Below are 20,734 nucleotides of genomic sequence, written 5' to 3' on the forward strand. Positions count from 1 at the left end.
CCCTAGGTATTATTCATCAACTACCACCAGAAATACAAGCCATGAAAGAATAAATATTTAAAATCTTTCTTCATTATTTTATAGTCTTAGTTAAATTTTCTCTCATCAATAATGATTATTGTATTTATTAATATTTTAATATTTTCTACCACATTCAGGAAGTGTCACCATTTCAATGGTGAGAAAACAATGGTGCAAAGCTCCATAGATATAAAGGCTCAGTTTGATCAATATTTTTACATTTCTCATGTGTTAGTCTGTATGTCCCCGTATTAATCTCCATCCTGTTAAGGCTAAATTATAGAGAAAATTCACAGCATTTTAAATATGTGAGATAGAGAAGTTCACCATTATGCTGGCTCAATCTTGCTCTTCCACATTTCCACGCTGTTAGTTTCCACCCTGTTAGGGTTATGCACCCAACAGGTCGGAAATGCACCTAAAAAATAGGTGCCTGAGCTTGACCAATATGTTTTTCTGAAAATCAAACATGTCCCTTTTCTGATAGAATCGTATTGTTATATATATACAGTATATATACTTTTTCCTCCAAAAGTTCTGATGTTCATAAGGTACAGAGTAGGAATGACCCAGCTAGTGCTGACATTAGAAATGGAATGCTAGGTTTACAGTAGTACGCCACTAGATTCTAGAATGTTGGTCAAACTCCAGGCATTCTATTTTGATCAGTGGGGTCACATGATGGAGCAACAAAGGGGTCATTCTGAGGAAGTAACTACACATAATCAGCCATGACTACTGGACATTTGGAAATGAACCAATTTCTTACTGCACGAGTTTCAAACGCTGCTCAGAATACAGTAAATAACATGGTTAAACACAGCCTGAAGAATACAGTAAAGAACATGGTTAAACACAGCCTGAAGAATACAGTAAAGAACATGGTTAAACACAGCCTGAAGAATACAGTAAAGAACATGGTTAAACACAGCCTGAAGAAGAGTCTCCTGCTCCTGCTCCTGCTCCTCTCCTCCTCCTCCTCCTCCTCCTCCTCCTCCTCCTCCATCATCATCATCACTACCACCATATTCATCACCATCATCATCACGGTTGTGTTACCTGTAGACTGTGGTAGAAAGATGCCCTTGGGGATAACCACCTTGTCCTCAGAGTTCCTGGCCCAGTCCACCATGCCTTTACGTCCCTTCATAGGGAAGTTGATGTCAGTCATCACAGACAGTGCCGGGAGCCTCTGGATGCTGGCCACTGAGGGTGACAAAACAAGTGAGGAATTAGTTTGGTTTAGGTTTAGTTCATGTTGCACAAAATCTTGCAGTTTACATATAGACAAGAAAGCTAGATGGATAACAAAATAATTACACCCAGGAAAGGAATACATGAACCATATTATATTTTGCCATTTATGTTGTCCACACATTATCACAAAGCACTATTCAATTCAATTCAAAAGGCTTTATTGGCATGGGAAACATGTTTACATTGCCAAAGCAAGTGAAATAGATAATAAACAAAAATGAAATGAACAAATCAGAAATAGAACAGTAAACTTTACACTCACAATGGCTTTAAGGGAATACAGCCATTTCAAATGTCATTATGAGTGTAGCATATAGCTATGTACAGTGTTGTAACGTATCCTGCATGAGTTACAGGCAAAGGATGCTTCCTGACTTTCAAAAATCATCTATATAGGCCTAGATGTTCTCTGGATAAAACCTCAGTGCTTTCTGAGGCTGTTGTTGCTTCACAGAATATGACTTCAGCCTCCAGACACACTCTCAGTTCCCACCATGTACTTGCTAACTTGTAAATAGTGTGAAGTTGAGTTCACACACTGAGTGTCAGAAAGACACTGCTGTAGCACAGACCTGGGTTCAAATACTATTTACTATAAGTTCAAATACTTTATATGGGTTCGATTGAGCTTCCCTGGTCAAATGAACTAATTTAAATGGCCCCACCCATCTGGCACCGCAGGCAGACTCAAGCAAACGCTCAAAGTTTTTGAAATGTTTCAGTTTAGTATTTGAACTCAGGTCTGCTGGAGCATCAGTGCAATGTGAATCTCCCATCTCCATCACCCCACATGCTGATTGAACTCGTTAACAATCAGTGCAATGTGAATCTCCATCTCCATCACCCCATATGCTGATTGAACTCGTTAACAATCAGTGCTTAATTTGAGCTGGATCCTGACGTGGCACCTCTCCCTTCTGGACTGTTTCGTTCCGGAACCTACTTGCCCGGATCCAGTACCGACATGAGAAAAAAAAGACTGTTTTCAATATAAAAATGTGAATTAAAAGGGATCAGAGTTCATTCCAGTTGCCTCTTTCCTAATTCACCTGCCCCTTATAATAAACATAATGTGAAAACGTCCATTTTCAGCCCGAACCTGATATTCTAAGAATAATTGTGTTGGGCCGGCCCAGCCTTATGGTTTGCAAAACATTATAGGCATGTTTGAGACCAATGCGTGGCCGGTGCTGTGGTGAGAGAGAGAAGCACTCCTGTATCTCCCTCAGAACTAGAATGAGACCAACACAAAGCCGGTGCTGTGGTGAGAGAGAGAAGCACTCCTGTATCTCCCTCAGAACTAGAATGAGACCAACACGTGGCCGGTGCTGTGGTGAGAGAGAGAAGCACTCCTGTATCTCCCTCAGAACTAGAATGAGACCAACACGTGGCCGGTGCTGTGGTGAGAGAGAGAAGCACTCCTGTATCTCCCTCAGAACTAGAATGAGACCAACGCGTGGCCGGTGCTGTGGTGAGAGAGAGAAGCACTCCTGTATCTCCTCAGAACTAGAATGAGACCAACGCGTGGCCGGTGCTGTGGTGAGAGAGAGAAGCACTCCTGTATCTCCCTCAGAACTAGAATGACACCAACGCGTGGTCGGTGCTGTGGTGAGAGAGAGAAACACTCCTGTATCTCCCTCAGAACTAGAATGAGACCAACGCGTGGCCGGTGCTGTGGTGAGAGAGAGAAGCACTCCTGTATCTCCCTCAGAACTAGAATGAGACCAACACGTGGCCGGTGCTGTGGTGAGAGAGAGAAGCACTCCTGTATCTCCCTCAGAACTAGAATGACACCAACGCATGGCCGGTGCTGTGGTGAGAGAGAGAAACACTCCTGTATCTCCCTCAGAACTAGAATGAGACCAACGTGTGGCCGGTACTGTGGTGAGAGAGAGACGCACTCCTGTATCTCCCTCAGAACTAGAATGAGACCAACACGTGGCCGGTGCTGTGGTGAGAGAGAGAAGCACTCCTGTATCTCCCTCAGAACTAGAATGACACCAACGCGTGGCCGGTGCTGTGGTGAGAGAGAGAAGCACTCCTGTATCTCCCTCAGAACTAGAATGACACCAACGCGTGGCCGGTGCTGTGGTGAGAGAGAGAAGCACTCCTGTATCTCCCTCAGAACTAGAATGAGACCAACGCGTGGCCGGTGCTGTGGTGAGAGAGAGAAGCACTCCTGTATCTCCCTCAGAACTAGAATGACACCAACGCGTGGTCGGTGCTGTGGTGAGAGAGAGAAACACTCCTGTATCTCCCTCAGAACTAGAATGAGACCAACGCGTGGCCGGTGCTGTGGTGAGAGAGAGAAGCACTCCTGTATCTCCCTCAGAACTAGAATGAGACCAACACGTGGCCGGTGCTGTGGTGAGAGAGAGAAGCACTCCTGTATCTCCCTCAGAACTAGAATGACACCAACGCATGGCCGGTGCTGTGGTGAGAGAGAGAAACACTCCTGTATCTCCCTCAGAACTAGAATGAGACCAACGTGTGGCCGGTACTGTGGTGAGAGAGAGACGCACTCCTGTATCTCCCTCAGAACTAGAATGAGACCAACACGTGGCCGGTGCTGTGGTGAGAGAGAGACGCACTCCTGTATCTCCCTCAGAACTAGAATGAGACCAACACGTGGCCGGTGCTGTGGTGAGAGAGAGAAACACTCCTGTATCTCCCTCAGAACTAGAAGGAGACCAACACGTGGCCGGTGCTGTGGTGAGAGAGAGAAGCACTCCTGTATCTCCCTCAGAACTAGAATGAGACCAAGGCATGGCCGGTGCTGTGGTGAGAGAGAGAAGCACTCCTGTATCTCCCTCAGAACTAGAATGAGACCAAGGCGTGGCCGGTGCTGTGGTGAGAGAGAGACGCACTCCTGTATCTCCCTCAGAACTAGAATGAGACCAACGTGTGGCCGGTACTGTGGTGAGAGAGAGACGCACTCCTGTATCTCCCTCAGAACTAGAATGAGACCAACGTGTGGCCGGTACTGTGGTGAGAGAGAGACGCACTCCTGTATCTCCCTCAGAACTAGAATGAGACCAACGTGTGGCCGCTACTGTGGTGAGAGAGAGACGCACTCCTGTATCTCCCTCAGAACTAGAATGAGACCAACACGTGGCCGGTGCTGTGGTGAGAGAGAAGCACTCCTGTATCTCCCTCAGAACTAGAATGAGACCAACGTGTGGCCGTTGCTGTGGTGAGAGAGAGACGCACTCCTGTATCTCCCTCAGAACTAGAATGAGACCAACGTGTGGCCGGTACTGTGGTGAGAGAGAGACGCACTCCTGTATCTCCCTCAGAACTAGAATGAGACCAACATGTGGCCGGTACTGTGGTGAAAGAGAGACGCACTCCTGTATCTCCCTCAGAACTAGAATGAGACCAACACGTGGCCGGTGCTGTGGTGAGAGAGAGAAGCACTCCTGTATCTCCCTCAGAGCTAGAATGAGACCAACGTGTGGCCGGTGCTGTGGTGAGAGAGAGAAGCACTCCTGTATCTCCCTCAGAACTAGAATGACACCAACACGTGGCCGGTGCTGTGGTGAGAGAGAGAAGCACTCCTGTATCTCCCTCAGAACTAGAATGAGACCAAGGCGTGGCCGGTGCTGTGGTGAGAGAGAGAAGCACTCCTGTATCTCCCTCAGAACTAGAATGAGACCAACGTGTGGCCGGTACTGTGGTGAGAGAGAGACGCACTCCTGTATCTCCCTCAGAACTAGAATGAGACCAACGTGTGGCCGGTACTGTGGTGAGAGAGAGACGCACTCCTGTATCTCCCTCAGAACTAGAATGAGACCAACACGTGGCCGGTGCTGTGGTGAGAGAGAGAAGCACTCCTGTATCTCCCTCAGAACTAGAATGAGACCAACACGTGGCCGGTGCTGTGGTGAGAGAGAGAAACACTCCTGTATCTCCCTCAGAACTAGAATGAGACCAACGTGTGGCCGGTGCTGTGGTGAGAGAGAGAAACACTCCTGTATCTCCATCAGAACTAGAATGAGACCAACGTGTGGCCGGTGCTGTGGTGAGAGAGAGAAGCACTCCTGTATCTCCCTCAGAACTAGAATGAGACCAACGTGTGGCCGGTGCTGTGGTGAGAGAGAGAAGCACTCCTGTATCTCCCTCAGAACTAGAATGAGACCAACACGTGGCCGGTGCTGTGGTGAGAGAGAGAAGCACTCCTGTATCTCCCTCAGAACTAGAATGACACCAACACGTGGCCGGTGCTGTGGTGAGAGAGAGAAGCACTCCTGTATCTCCCTCAGAACTAGAATGAGACCAACGTGTGGGCCGGTGCTGTGGTGAGAGAGAGAAGCACTCCTGTATCTCCCTCAGAACTAGAATGAGATTCCCTTTCTATGATCGCTCTCCCCTCTCTCTGCTAGACATGAGCCTGCAACTCTCATCTCTCCAGCATTGCACTTCATTTCATTCCTTATAGAATCATAGCCGTGGCAAGGGCGCTGGAGGAGCTGCTGTACCTCTGATTAATTGAAATAAATTTGCCAAAGTTATAGAATTACTGCTGTCAGTTCAGAAAGAAATGAAATACTACAGAATACTATACCAGACGTAGGCCTATAATTTAGACACAGAGGATGAATAGCTTCTTTTAAAAAATTACCTAGCTGTGGATTGTGTTCATGTAACCCAATCACAAAGCATATAGCCCGGGAACGCACAACAAATCTGTCAGTAAACAGCATGCAGCCAGAACCAGGCTTTCACAATATTTCAAATACAATTGCGGAAATACACAGGTCGGAAAGCAAATGGCTCATGCTTAAAGGAGAAGACTATAATCTGAATGTAGACCATTAAAATATTTGATCAACTTCCAAATAGGCCTACTGAGCAAACATTGTTTTACACAGTAAATCAAGAGAGACAGGCTTTCAGCATGAGAGTATTGGCCATCAGCGGCCAGTGAGCTGTGCATCATTGGGTGAGTCAGTGAAACTGGAAAGCTTTTCTAGGACTGTCATTTCCTCCTCATATTGTACAATAAGTCTCCACACACCTAGGCCTAGGCTATTGATGGATTCAAGATGAGGTCGTTTTTAATTGATATCAGTTTGTCAGCGTCAAAGTAGCCTGTCATTTCGATCATTTTGTGCTGTATAAAAAAAGTATTATTCTAAAGTAATATAAATGATGTACAATTGCACGAAATGTCTTTATAAAAGGCCATTCTTCCTGGACCCAAGTACAATGTTTTTCCCCATGTGACAACTTCTGTAAGGCCTCTACTCTAATCCTATATGTCACTACACAAATGCAATGACATGCACTGCTTTATTACAATGTTCCAGTACCTCAGAGCCCCCTAAGGTCCCCCGCTCTCATGACCTCAGAGCCCCCAGGTCAACCCCCCTCTCACGACCTCAGAGCCCCCCAGGTCACCCCCCTCTCATGACCTCAGAGCCCCCCAGGTCACCCCCCCTCTCACGACCTCGAGCACCCCAGGTCACCCCCCTCTCATGCACCATCGGAGCCCCCCAGGTCACCCCCCCTCCTCACGACCTCAGAGCCCACAGGTCACCCCCCTCTCACAAACCTCAGAGCTCCCCAGCTCACGGCCTCCTCTCACACTTCAGAGTCATAGCCACCACAGGTCACCCCCTCTCACGACCTCAGAGCCCCCCAGGTCACCCCCCTCTCATGACCTCAGAGCCCCCCAGGTCACCCCCCTCTCATGACCTCGGAGCCCCCCAGGTCACCCCCCTCTCACGACCTCAGAGCCCTCCATCTCACCCCCCTCTCACGACTTCAGAGCCCCACCAGGTCACCCCCCTCTCATGACCTCAGAGCCCCCCAGGTCTGACTTTAAGGGTGGAGTTTGACTTTATTGGTGGGAGTCTGACTTTAATAGTGGAGTCTGACTTTAATAGTGGAGTCTGACTTTAATGGTGGAGTCTGTGTATTTAAACTTCCCTGCAATGACAGCTTCTCTGCCACTCCGTTTCCAATCCACTTTCAGGCTCCAGCAATCAGGTAAGACATTGTCTCTGTCTCAAATGGCACTGATAGTGCTTTGGCTAAAAGTAGTGCACTAAATAGGGAACAGGGTGCCATTTGGGACGCAAACACTTTTGCCATTGTGTAAAATAATGTGAAATAGGATTACCAGTGATTTGATAAGAATAAGAGTTATCCTCTCTGTCTAAAGCCAAACTTATCCCGTACAATGTTTATTTGGCTCAAAAGCATTTCAAACCATGAAGGAAGGCATCACACCCAAACTATGTTCGTTTTCATAATAAAGAATAAATACATTTCTAAGATCTGATTTAAAATTGACCAAAGCTGGAGAGGTAATCTATGTCAACACCTACTTTATCATTACGCTGCATCTCTGCTGTCCTACAGAGCTAACGGTCCTAACCCTACACCAGCGGGTTGATGACCTGGTCCAAGCCCCAGTCCTAACCCTACACCAGGGGGTTGATGACCTGGTCCAAGCCCCAGTCCTAACCCTACACCAGGGGGTTGATGACCTGGTCCAAGCCCCAGTCCTAACCCTACACCAGGGGTTGATGACCTGGTCCAAGCCCCAGTCCTAACCCTACACCAGGGGGTTGATGACCTGGTCCAAGCCCCAGTACTAACCCTACACCAAGGGAAGCAGCAGAGGGAGCACCCCCTATCCACATCGACGGGACAGTAGTGGAGAGGGTAGAAAGCTTTAAGTTCCTTGGCGTACACATCACGGACAAACTGAATTGGTCCACCCACACAGACAGCGTGGTGAAGAAGGCGCAGCAGCGCCTCTTCAACCTCAGGAGGCTGAAGAAATTCGGCTTGTCACCAAAAGCACTCACAAACTTCTACAGATGCACAATCGAGAGCATCCTGTCGGGCTGTATCACCGCCTGGTACGGCAACTGCTCCGCCCACAACCGTAAGGCTCTCCAGAGGGTAGTGAGGTCTGCACAACGCATCACCGGGGGCAAACTACCTGCCCTCCAGGACACCTACACCACCCGATGTCACAGGAAGGCCATAAAGATCATCAAGGACAACAACCACCCGAGCCACTGCCTGTTCACCCCGCTATCATCCAGAAGGCGAGGTCAGTACAGGTGCATCAAAGCAGGGACCGAGAGACTGAAAAACAACTTCTATCTCAAGGCCATCAGACTGTTAAACAGCCACCACTAACATTGAGTGGCTGCTGCCATACATGTAAAAAAATTATCACTAGCCACTTTAAACAATGTCACTTTATATAATGTTTACATACCCTACATTACTCATCTCATATGTATAGACTGTACACTATACCATCTACTGCATCTTGCCTATGCCGTTCTGTACCATCACTCATTCATATATCTTTATGTACATATTCTTTATCCCTTTACACTTGTGTGTATAAGGTAGTAGTTGTGGAATTGTTAGGTTAGATTACTTGTTGGTTATTACTGCATTGTCGGAACTAGAAGCACAAGCATTTCGCTACACTCGCATTAACATCTGCTAACCATGTGTATGTGACAAATAAAATTTGATTTGATTTTGTCATGGTTCAAGCCCCAGTCCTAACCCTAAACCAGGGGGTTGATGACCTGGTTCAAGCCCCAGTCCTAACCCTACACCAGGGGGTTGATGACCTGGTCCAAGCCCCAGTACTAACCTTACACCAGGGGGTTGATGACCTGGTCCAAGCCCCAGTCCTAACCCTACACCAGGGGGTTGATGACATGGTTCAAGCCCCAGTCCTAATCCTACACCAGGGGGTTGATGACCTGGTCCAAGCCCCAGTACTAACCTTACACCAGGGGGTTGATGACCTGGTCCAAGCCCCAGTCCTAACCCTACACCAGGGGGTTGATGACCTGGTCCAAGCCCCAGTACTAACCCTACACCAGGGGGTTGATGACATGGTCCAAGCCCCAGTCCTAACCCTACACCAGGGGGTTGATGACATGGTCCAAGCCCCAGTACTAACCCTACACCAGGGGGTTGATGACATGGTTCAAGCCCCAGTACTAACCCTACACCAGGGGGTTGATGACCTGGTCCAAGCCCCAGTACTAATCCTACACCAGGGGGTTGATGACATGGTCCAAGCCCCAGTCCTAACCCTACACCAGGGGGTTGATGACCTGGTTCAAGCCCCAGTACTAACCCTACACCAGGGGGTTGATGACATGGTCCAAGCCCCAGTCCTAACCCTACACTAGGGGGTTGGTGACAAGATCCAAGCCCCAGTCCTAACCCTACACCAGGGGGTTGATGACCTGGTTCAAGCCCCAGTACTATCCCTACACCAGGGGGTTGATGACATGGTCCAAGCCCCAGTACTAACCCTACACCAGGGGGTTGATGACCTGGTTCAAGCCCCAGTACTAACCCTACACCAGGGGGTTGATGACCTGGTCCAAGCCCCAGTACTAACCCTACACCAGGGGGTTGATGACATGGTTCAAGCCCCAGTCCTAACCCTACACCAGGGGGTTGATGACATGGTCCAAGCCCCAGTCCTAACCCTACACCAGGGGTTGATGACATGGTCCAAGCCCCAGTACTAACCCTACACCAAGGGGTTGATAACATGGTCCGAGCCACAGTCCTAACCCTACACCAGGGGGTTGATGACAGTCTGGATGGTACTACAGTCTGGTGGTACTACAGTCTGATGGTACTACAGTCCGGTGGTATTACAGTCTGATTGTATTACAGTCTGATGGCACTACAGTCTGGTGGTACTACAGTCTGAAGGTACTACAGTCTGATGGTACTACAGTCTGGTGGTGTTACAGTCTGGTGGTACTACAGTATGATGGTACTACAGTCTGGTGGTACTACAGTCTGGTGGTACTACAGTCTGGTGGTACTACAGTCTGGTGGTATTACAGTCTGATGGTACTACAGTCTGGTGGTACTACAGTCTGGTGGTACTATGGTCTGGATGGTACTACAGTCTGGTGGTACTACAGTCTGATGGTACTACAGTCCGGTGGTATTACAGTCTGATGGTACTTCAGTCTGATGGTACTACAGTCTGATGGTACTACAGTCTGGTGGTACTACGGTCTGATGGTACTACAGTCTGATGGTACTACAGTTTGATGGTACTCCAGTCTGATGGTTTTAAGGTCTGATGGTACTACAGTCTGGTGGTACTACAGTCCGGTGGGATTACAGTCTGATGGTATTACAGTCTGATGGTATTACAGTCTGATGGTACTATAGTCTGGTGGTACTACAGTCTGGTGGTACTACAGTCTGGTGGTACTACAGTCTGATGGTACTATAGTCTGGTGGTACTACAGTCTGGTGGTACTACAGTCTGATGGTACTACAGTCTGGATGGTACTACAGTCCGGTGGGATTACAGTCTGATGGTATTACAGTCTGATGGCACTACAGTCCGGTGGTACTACAGTCCGGTGGTATTACAGTCTGATGGTACTACAGTCTGATGGTACTACAGTCTGGTGGTACTACAGTCTGATGGTACTACAGTCTGGTGGTACTACAGTCCGGTGGTATTACAGTCTGACGGTAATACAGTCTGATGGTACTACATTCTGGTGGTACTACAGTCTGGTGGTACTACAGTCCGGTGGTACTACAGTCTGACGGTACTACAGTCCGGTGGTACTACAGTCTGGTGGTACTACAGTCTGGTGGTACTACAGTCTGGTGGTACTACAGTCCGGTGGTATTACAGTCTGATGGTATTACAGTCTGATGGCACTACAGTCCGGCGGTATTACAGTCTGATGGTACTACAGTCTGGATGGTACTACAGTCTGGTGGTACTACAGTCTGGTGGTACTACAGTCTGATGGTTTTAAGGTCTGATGGTACTACAGTCTGGTGGTACTACAGTCTGGTGGTACTACAGTCTGATGGTACTACAGTCTGATGGTACTACAGTTTGATGATACTACAGTCTGATGGTTTTAAGGTCTGATGGTACTCCAGTTTGATTGTACTACGGTATGATAGCATTACAGTATGATGTTATTACAGTCTGATGGTACTGCAGTCTGATGGTATTACAGTCTGATGGTACTACAGTTTGACGGTATTACAGTCTGGTGGTACTACAGTCTGGTGGTACTACATTCTGGTGGTTTTACAGTCTGATGGTACTGCAGTCTGATGGTGCTACAGTCTGGTGGTATTACAGTCTGATGGTACTACAGTCTGACGGTACTACAGTCTGATGCTATTACAGTCTGATGGTACTACAGTCTGATGGTACTACAGCATGGTGGTTCTACAGTCTGATGGTCCTACATCATGGTGGTCCTTCAGTCTGGGGATGATGGGGCTAAGCCTGCAAAGCACCATTGTTCCTTGTCTCTCTAATGTAATTGGAAGTTTGGCAAAACTCCACGGACTGTAGGAGTGTGTTAGTGTGTGACAGTGTGGAAGGGAGGAGAGCGAGAGAGAGAGTGAGAGAGAATGTGTGAGTATGTGTCTGTGTGTCAGCAGTATCATCAGAGCGACAGCGGGCATGGAATCACAGAGCACCATGGGACATGCCAGTCACAGAGAGTGGAGGTTCAGAGCAGCAGATGTTGAGTGAAGCCACAATGGGTTGACAGTATTAGTCACAGGTCGCATTGAGAGACACACACACACACACCGTGGTGGCGTGACAGCTTTAGACGAGGTCCCATTGTGAGTCACAGCAGGGGAGCAGAAGAAAAGGGCCTTTCAGGGAGCTACCCGGTAACAGTCTAGATAAACAGGGCTCTACACACCACAGATGGGCCAGGCAGGAAGCAATCATTTTGGTCTCCAGAATGTTTCTGAGAAAAGACTAATAAATAAACTGAATTGAATATTGTCTTTGAGAAAAACCCTCCTGTCTACCAAATGAATCCACACAAACCACTGTACACCATCATACAGATGTAGTATCTTATTTTGACCAGTATTGTCACAACAAAATAATCCTGCAGCAACAGGATTGTAATGTTTAGTCCATAATGCCACTTGCTAGGTGTTAAGTGATTCGCTGGCCAAAAGTAAGATACATAAAAAGTGCGATACTGTTAATATAACTGTCAGGCCCTAATCTCCACCCCCCTCCAGGTGTCGCCCATCTTCCCCATTATCCCCTGTGTATTTATACCTGTGTTCTCTGTTTGTCTGTTGCCAGTTTGTTTTGTTTGTCAAGTCAACCAGCGTTTTGTCTCAGCGCCTGCTTTTCCCAGTTTCTCTTTTTCTCGCCCTCCTGGTTTTGACCCTTGCCTGTCATGACTCTGAGCCCGCCTGCCTGACCACTCTGCCTGTCATGACTCTGAGCCCGCCTGCCTGACCACTCTGTCTGCTCCTGACCCTGAGCCTTCGTACCGATCTGTACCTTTGCCCCTACTCTGAATTACCAACCTCTGACCTGACTCTGAGCCTGCCTTCCGTTCTGTACCTTTGCCCCATTACTCTGGATTATCGACTCCTTCCTGCCTTGACCTGTTGTTTGTCTGCCCCTGTTGTTGTAATAAACATTGTTACTTCAACACAGTCTGCATTTGGATCTCACCTGAAACGTGATAATGAATGCATGTCAGCGTGGGTTGTCAGTAAATGTATGTAAATCACAAAGCTCATCAGCATTTCCTGCAATCAAATTAAGATCCTACATCTGTAGGTGAATACCATAGATAGGTTACATTGTCATCTGGTGACATAAAGGTAGAAGACAAGAGTCAGTGAATCCACTACGTTAGCGTCCACATCATCATTCTTGACAATAATTGTTCTGCATCAATTTAACATCAAGTTAGACAATGTCTATGTAAAGTATTGTGCTTCTGGTAAGATGTGCTTGTTTTACACATCTCAAGTTACAGATGCAGCACATGTTCAGTTGGATTGTGAGGGAAAGGAAATCTACCCGGTGAAGTTGAGAGCTTTTTGCAATCAAGGTTATTTGACTTAAAGAGGAGAGGGCAGAGGATGGGTGTGTGGTGACAGCAGAGTATTTATCCCTGTGTCAGGAGGCTGCTATAAATTACATCTGAAATGATGCAGCTATACCTTATCCAGCCAGATTCATGCTTGCTTGGCTCACCACTTGGCTAACACCGGCAGTGTATCAGCAAGACTACGGCTATGTCCCAAAAGACACCCTATTCCTTATGTAGTGCACAACTATTGACCAGGTTCCCGTAGGGCTCTGGCCAAAAGAAGTGCACTGTATAGGGGACAGGGTGCCGTTTGGGAGGCAGAATACTTTTCATTTCTTTAATCAAAGTGAACTAGCCAACAACAAGCAAGCTGCTGTGTTGTGATTCGCTCCAATAAATATAATGTCGGTGCCAAGACAGAGCGATGTCCAAATCAATATTTCTTGTTGGTTTTATTTGGTTGTTGTTTCACCAGGACTCGGGAGGAAGAATGTTTTGTGACTCGACTAAAACAGTTGATGAGATTATTTGGCTTGTGGGTGTGGCTGTAGTGCTTTTCATTTTGACCAATCGTATATTTACTAATATCTTCACAATGTGGCAGAGGGAGACTATTCTATTTTATAACAGCTTTCATGAATAAGCCCTAATAGATGCTTATACATGTTATCATAAATATTCAAAATGCTTATAAATTGAAAATGGAGTTAGTAATATATTCATGCCAAATTAGACAGTGTAAAATAACTGAGAAGAACAGCACAAAATACCCTTTCTTTAAATCATGAATGGGTTTCAGAGAAGAGGCTAATGCCTGCTATTAGCATAGCCTGCATCCCAATCAAAGAAGAGGCTAATGCCTGATATTAGCATAGCCTGCATCCCAATCAAAGAAGAGGCTAATGCCTGCTATTAGCATAGCCTGCATCCCAATCAAAGAAGAGGCTAATGCCTTTCATTAGCATAGCCTGCAATCTAATCAGAGAAGAGGCTAATGCCTTCCATTAGCATAGCCTGCATCCCAAATGGCCCCCGATTCATTATATAGTGCACTTCTTATGACCAGAGCTCTTTAAAGGGAAAGTGTACTATTTGGTATGCAGCCAGAGGCATTTCAACCCTCTTTGGACATGTCCATTAACTTAATTCACCTAGTGGAAAGAAGATTATAATGTATTATAATGGTCTCTTAATGAATGCTACGTTGCATCGTTTGTGGGGAATATATTCTGTATCTCCCGAATACGTAATTAGACCAGTATCTAACCTGATTACTTGTCTTTTTTCACCAAACTTTTAACTTAAAACCAAGGACATGGAAACATGTTTTGTTGATTCCACATTGAATTCAAGTTAGTTGACAACTCAACCAAATGCAAATCAAAACTACATTTACATTTACATTTAAGTCATTTAGCAGACGCTCTTATCCAGAGCGACTTACAAATTGGAAAGTTCATACATATTCATCCTGGTCCCCCCGTGGGGAATGAACCCACAACCCTGGCGTTGCAAGCGCCATGCTCTACCAACTGAGCCACACGGGACCAAAACTAGACGTTGAAATGACGTCTGTTACCAGTGGGTGTGTTCACAGTGTAATATTTGGGTTATACGTTAGCCACATTGTAAATGACGTCTGTTACCAGTGGGTGTGTTCACAGTGTAATATTTGGGTTATACGTTAGCCACATTGTAAATGACGTCTGTTACCAGTGGGTGTGTTCACAGTGTAATATTTGGGTTATACGTTAGCCACATTGTAAATGACGTCTGTTACCAGTGGGTGTGTTTACAGTGTAATATTTGGGTTATACGTTAGCCACATTGTAAATGATGTCTGTTACCAGTGGGTGTGTTCACAGTGTAATATTTGGGTTATACGTTAGCCACATTGTAAATGACGTCTGTTACCAGTGGGTGTGTTTACAGTGTAATAATTGGGTTATATGTTAGCCACATTGTAAAGTCCGGTAAAGAATAATTCACACCTGGGTTTAAATACTATTTGAAATCTTTCAAATAAAAACAGTATTTGCTAAGCTGGTCTGGAGTGCCAAATGGGCGGGGTTTGTACTTGTGTGACTATTGTACTGGCTCCATTGCACCAGATGAGTTCAATCAAGCCCAGCAAACGTTTTTGAAATGGTTTCAAATAGTATGTGTACACAGCTCTGGATGAATGTCTCCTCAAGAGGTGCCTAAACCGCCGCAATACAGAAGTGTATTAATTTGCATGAATAAATAATGATCATAGTTCTATTCTTCCTTCCAGACAGGGAGGTAGTGTAGGTTTGTGGTTGACTGGGAAATGAAATACCATTGAGACTGCTGCTACATTATTCAACAAGATGTAAGCAATCTGTGTAGTGTGCGTGTCGCTCTCTTTCTCTCTCTGTCTCTCTCTCTCTCTGTCTCTGTGTCTGTGTGTGTATGTGTGTATGTGTGTGTGTAGTGTATTGTGGTAGCACTGCAGCCTGAAAGTAAGGATTAAAGAAGCAGTAACCAAGCAGTGGTCAGGGCCAAGGACAGTGGTCAGGACCAAGGACAGCGGACAGGTTCGAGGACAGCGGTCAGGGCCGAGGACAGCGGTCAGGGCCGAGGACAGCGGTCAGGACCGAGGACACCGGTCAGGACCAAGGACAGCGGTCAGGTCCAAGGACAGCGGTCAGGACCAAGGACAGCGATCAGGACCAAGGACAGCGATCAGGACCAAAACATAGGAGTTAGTTAGTTTCCTCTTTTAGGTGTACTCTGTGGTTCTGGTAAAATGTATGCCAGAAGATGTAAATCAAAACGGTTTTCTTCCACTTGGAAGCAGAGTGAAGGAGATGACTCTAATATCTCTGACATCTCATATGTAAACAACAGTCAGAGATTGCTGTATATCCGTTCATTCTGTCTATCTGCGTCAGTATCCATTAGGAAGTCTGTATCATTTTAACCAGAAGACACTGAAAGTGAAATCCATCGGTCTATTCACATGACAGACAGTTTGTTCTTTCAGCTTTTACAACATTTTGTGAAGAGAAAGTATTTATGTCAGGGATAGACTCTGTGATACGAATGTCTTTCTGTTTCTGTCAGGGAAAGACGTATTTAAGATAAAAGAAGCATAAAAGTGGGTGAGATTTTAAAGGAATGCTTGGTTTGCTCCAGTGTGTATAAATGCTTCTTCCACATAACGTCTGTGTCCCAAAGTGCACCCTATCTTCTAATACAAGTTACTACATTTGACCAGAACCCAATGGGATACCCTATGGGCCCTGGTAAAAAGTAATGCACTACACAGGGAATAGGGTGCCACTCAGGACACACGCATGGGCATCTGAGACGCACTTAGGAGGTACCATAATTAAGAGACCATTTTCTTTCATCACAAAGAGTCTCTGGTGAGGCTATGATTCATCCTGACTTTCTAGGGCCCACTTTTTCTTCATGTTTCAAGTGACTGCGTCCCAAATGGCACACTATTCTCTAAATAATGCACTACTTTTGAACAGGGCTCATAGGGCTCTAGTCAAAAGCAGTGCACTATGTAAGGAATAGGGTAGGGAATAGGTTGTCATTTGGGACACAGCCCTTCTAACATGAGTATCATTAGGATCCACAGGTATGTGTAATTATACGTGACCTTGGCTTTGGTTGACGGAAGTGCTGTGTGTTTACGATGACTCGATTTAAAACAGGAGAACCCATCAAGGTTTTATCAAGTGTGGTATGTTGAGAGGTAGCTGAGGAACACCAATGGAGATGTTTTGTATTGTGCATTTTTTATATCCTGCTGCTGAAATAATTACAGTTTCTTTAAACGTGACTCACAACCCCACAGAAATACAAAATAAATAGGTAACAAAATGAATGGGATGCCATTACAACCAATATCATCCAAATATGCTGAGAATCTCCATTCAACTTCCCTCTGAGATCTGACAGTGCTGTGTGTAGCCTAACTATCCACACTGTTTCTATTGGAATACTGGACCTCAATCTGTGTTAGGAGGGTTATATGGGAATACTGGGCCTTGATCTGTGTTAGGAGGGTTCTATGGGAATACTGGATCTAGATCTGTGTTAGGAGGGTTCTATTGGAATACTGGACCTCAATCTGTGTTAGGAGGGTTATATGGGAATACTGGGCATTAATCTGTGTTAGGAGGGTTATATGGGAATACTGGACCTCAATCTGTGTTAGGAGGGTTATATGGGAATACTGGGCCTAGATCTGTGTTAGGAGGGTTATATGGGAATACTGGTCCTAGATCTGTGTTAGGAGGGTTCTATTGGAATACTGGACCTCAATCTGTGTTAGGAGGGTTATATGGGAATACTGGGCCTTGATCTGTGTTAGGAGGGTTCTATGGGAATACTGGATCTAGATCTGTGTTAGGAGGGTTCTATTGGAATACTGGTCGTAGATCTGTGTTAGGAGGGTTCTATTGGAATACTGGTCGTAGATCTGTGTTAGGAGGGTTCTATTGGAATACTGGAACTAGATCTGTGTTAGGAGGGTTCTATTGGAATACTGGACCTAGATCTGTGTTAGGAGGGTTCTATTGGAATGCTGGTCGTAGATCTGTGTTAGGAGGGTTCTATTGGAATACTGGTCCTAGATCTGTGTTAGGAGGGTTCTATTGGAATACTGGAACTAGATCTGTGTTAGGAGGGTTATATTGGAATACTGGTCCTAGATCTGTGTTAGGAGGGTTCTATTGGAATACTGGAACTAGATCTGTGTTAGGAGGGTTCTATTGGAATACTGGTCCTAGATCTGTGTTAGGAGGGTTCTATTGGAATACTGGTCCTAGATCTGTGTTAGGAGGCTTCTATTGGAATACTGGAACTAGATCTGTGTTAGGAGGGTTCTATTGGAATACTGGTCCTAGATCTGTGTTAGGAGGGTTCTATGGGAATACTGGATCTAGATCTGTGTTAGGAGGGTTCTATTGGAATACTGGTCCTAGATCTGTGTTAGGAGGGTTCTATTGGAATACTGGTCCTAGATCTATGTTAGGAGGGTTCTATTGGAATACTGGTCCTAGATCTGTGTTAGGAGGGTTCTATTGGAATACTGGATCTAGATCTGTGTTAGGAGGCTTCTATTGGAATACTGGTCCTAGATCGGTGTTAGGAGGGTTCTATTGGAATACTGGATCTAGATCTGTGTTAGGAGGGTTCTATTGGAATACTGGTCCTAGATCTGTGTTAGGAGGGTTCTATTGGAATACTGGACCTAGATCTGTGTTAGGAGGGTTCTATTGGAATACTGGATCGTAGATCTGTGTTAGGCGGGTTCTTTTGGAATACTGGTCCTAGATCTGTGTTAGGAGGGTTCTATTGGAATACTGGTCGTAGATCTGTGTTAGGAGGGCTCTATTGGAATACTGGTCCTAGATCTGTGTTAGGAGGGTTCTATTGGAATACTGGAACTAGATCTGTGTTAGGAGGGTTCTATTGAAATACTGGACCTAGATCTGTGTTAGGAGGGTTCTATTGGAATACTGGACCTAGATCTGTGTTAGGAGGGTTCTATTGGAATACTGGAACTAGATCTGTGTTAGGAGGGTTCTATTGGATTACTGGAACTAGATCTGTGTTAGGAGGGTTCTATTGGAATAGTGGATCTAGATCTGTGTTAGGAGGGTTCTATTGGAATACTGGAACTAGATCTGTGTTAGGAGGGTTCTATTGGAATACTGGAACTAGATCTGTGTTAGGAGGGATCTATTGGAATACTGGTCCTAGATCGGTGTTAGGAGGGTTCTATTGGAATACTGGTCCTAGATCTGTGTTAGGAGGGTTCTATTGGAATACTGGAACTAGATCTGTGTTAGGAGGGTTCTATTGGAATACTGGACCTAGATCTGTGTTAGGAGGGTTCTATTGGAATAGTGGATCTAGATCTGTGTTAGGAGGGTTCTATTGGAATACTAGAACTAGATCTGTGTTAGGAGGGTTCTATTGGAATACTGGACCTAGAGACTTGAGATGAATTCTATGGTTGACTCACCCTGACCACGGTTTCTACCCACTGAAGACATGTTTGATATGGGAACATCGGACGTGAGTGTATTCTTAGGAGTTAATCACAAGCTAGGTTTTAAATAACCATATTGATTAGTTGTTGTTTGTTAGGCTAAGCCTCCATCTCCTTCTTCCTTCCTTCCTTCCTCCCCTCCCTCATTCCCCTCCCCTCCCCTCCATGCATCATTTATCCCAGATTACTGATGGATGGAGGGGAATTGACAAAGGGAGACAGCAGCAGCAACATTTTGTTTATTCACACATGGACGATTGATCATTGAACATCGATTTGATAATTGTTACTTTCACCCAGCTGGGTGGCTGGGTTGTGGAGAAAAATAAGGCTGTGGGACACCCATCCCAGGCCTGTGGGCTGTGAGAATAGATCTGTCTGTGTTTCTTACCCAAGTTTCCAGTCATCAGATAGGCGTTGTGGAAGTCCTTCATGCCCAGGCCAACGATGTGGATAAATTCCTCGATGACCTGCATCAGCTCCACTGCACCTGGATAGATCTAGAGAGATGACAACAACATTATAGTTAACTAGTGAGAGGTGAGGACAACATTACAGTTAACTAGTGAGAGGTGAGGACAACATTACAGTTAACTAGTGAGAGGTGAGGACAACATTACAGTTAACTAGTGAGAGGTGTGGACAACATTACAGTTAACTAGTGAGAGGTGAGGACAACATTACAGTTAACTAGTGAGGGGTGAGGACAACATTACAGTTAACTAGTGAGAGGTGAGGACAACATTACAGTTAACTAGTGAGAGGTGTGGACAACATTACAGTTAACTAGTGAGAGGTGAGGACAACATTACAGTTAACTAGTGAGAGGTGAGGACAACATTACAGTTAACTAGTGAGAGGTGAGGACAACATTACAGTTAACTAGTGAGGGGTGAGGACAACATTACAGTTAACTAGTGAGAGGTGAGGATGACATTACAGTTAACTAGTGAGAGGTGTGGACAACATTACAGTTAACTAGTGAGAGGTGAGGACAACATTACAGTTAACTAGTGAGAGGTGTGGACAACATAACAGTTAACTAGTGAGAGGTGAGGACAACATTATAGTTAACTAGTGAGAGGTGAGGACAACATTACAGTTAACTAGTGAGAGGTGAGGACAACATTACAGTTAACTAGTGAGAGGTGAGGACAACATTACAGTTAACTAGTGAGATGTGAGGACAACATTACAGTTAACTAGTGAGAGGTGAGGACAACATTACAGTTAACTGGTGAGAGGTGAGGACAACATTACAGTTACCTAGTGAGAGGTGAGGACAACATTACAGTTAACTAGTGAGAGGTGAGGACAACATTACAGTTAACTAGTGAGAGATGTGGACAACATTACAGTTAACTAGTGATAGGTGAGGACAACATTACAGTTAACTAGTGAGAGGTGAGGACAACATTACAGTTAACTAGTGAGAGGTGAGGACAACATTACAGTTACCTAGTGAGAGGTGAGGACAACATTACAGTTAACTAGTGAGAGGTGAGGACAACATTACAGTTAACTAGTGAGAGGTGAGGACAACATTACA

The 20,734-nt window shown here is 45.6% G+C and overlaps 1 protein-coding gene across 1 annotated transcript in view; it reads right to left on the reverse strand.

The window, feature by feature from the left end:
- The window catches only part of LOC120038408 (adhesion G protein-coupled receptor B3-like), a gene marked incomplete at its 5' end in the record, with an annotated part of 35,386 nt that extends 15,701 nt beyond the window's left edge, over positions 1–19,685 (reverse strand). The window contains 2 exons of the mRNA XM_038984173.1: positions 1,081–1,227; positions 19,577–19,685. Coding sequence (XP_038840101.1) covers positions 1,081–1,227; positions 19,577–19,685 — 256 coding nt within the window. The remainder of the gene's footprint in view (positions 1–1,080; positions 1,228–19,576) is intronic.
- Positions 19,686–20,734: the final 1,049 nt, after the last annotated feature.

Source organism: Salvelinus namaycush, unplaced genomic scaffold, assembly GCF_016432855.1.
Source record: "Salvelinus namaycush isolate Seneca unplaced genomic scaffold, SaNama_1.0 Scaffold2194, whole genome shotgun sequence".
In the NCBI taxonomy this organism is placed as follows: Eukaryota; Metazoa; Chordata; class Actinopteri; order Salmoniformes; family Salmonidae; genus Salvelinus; species Salvelinus namaycush.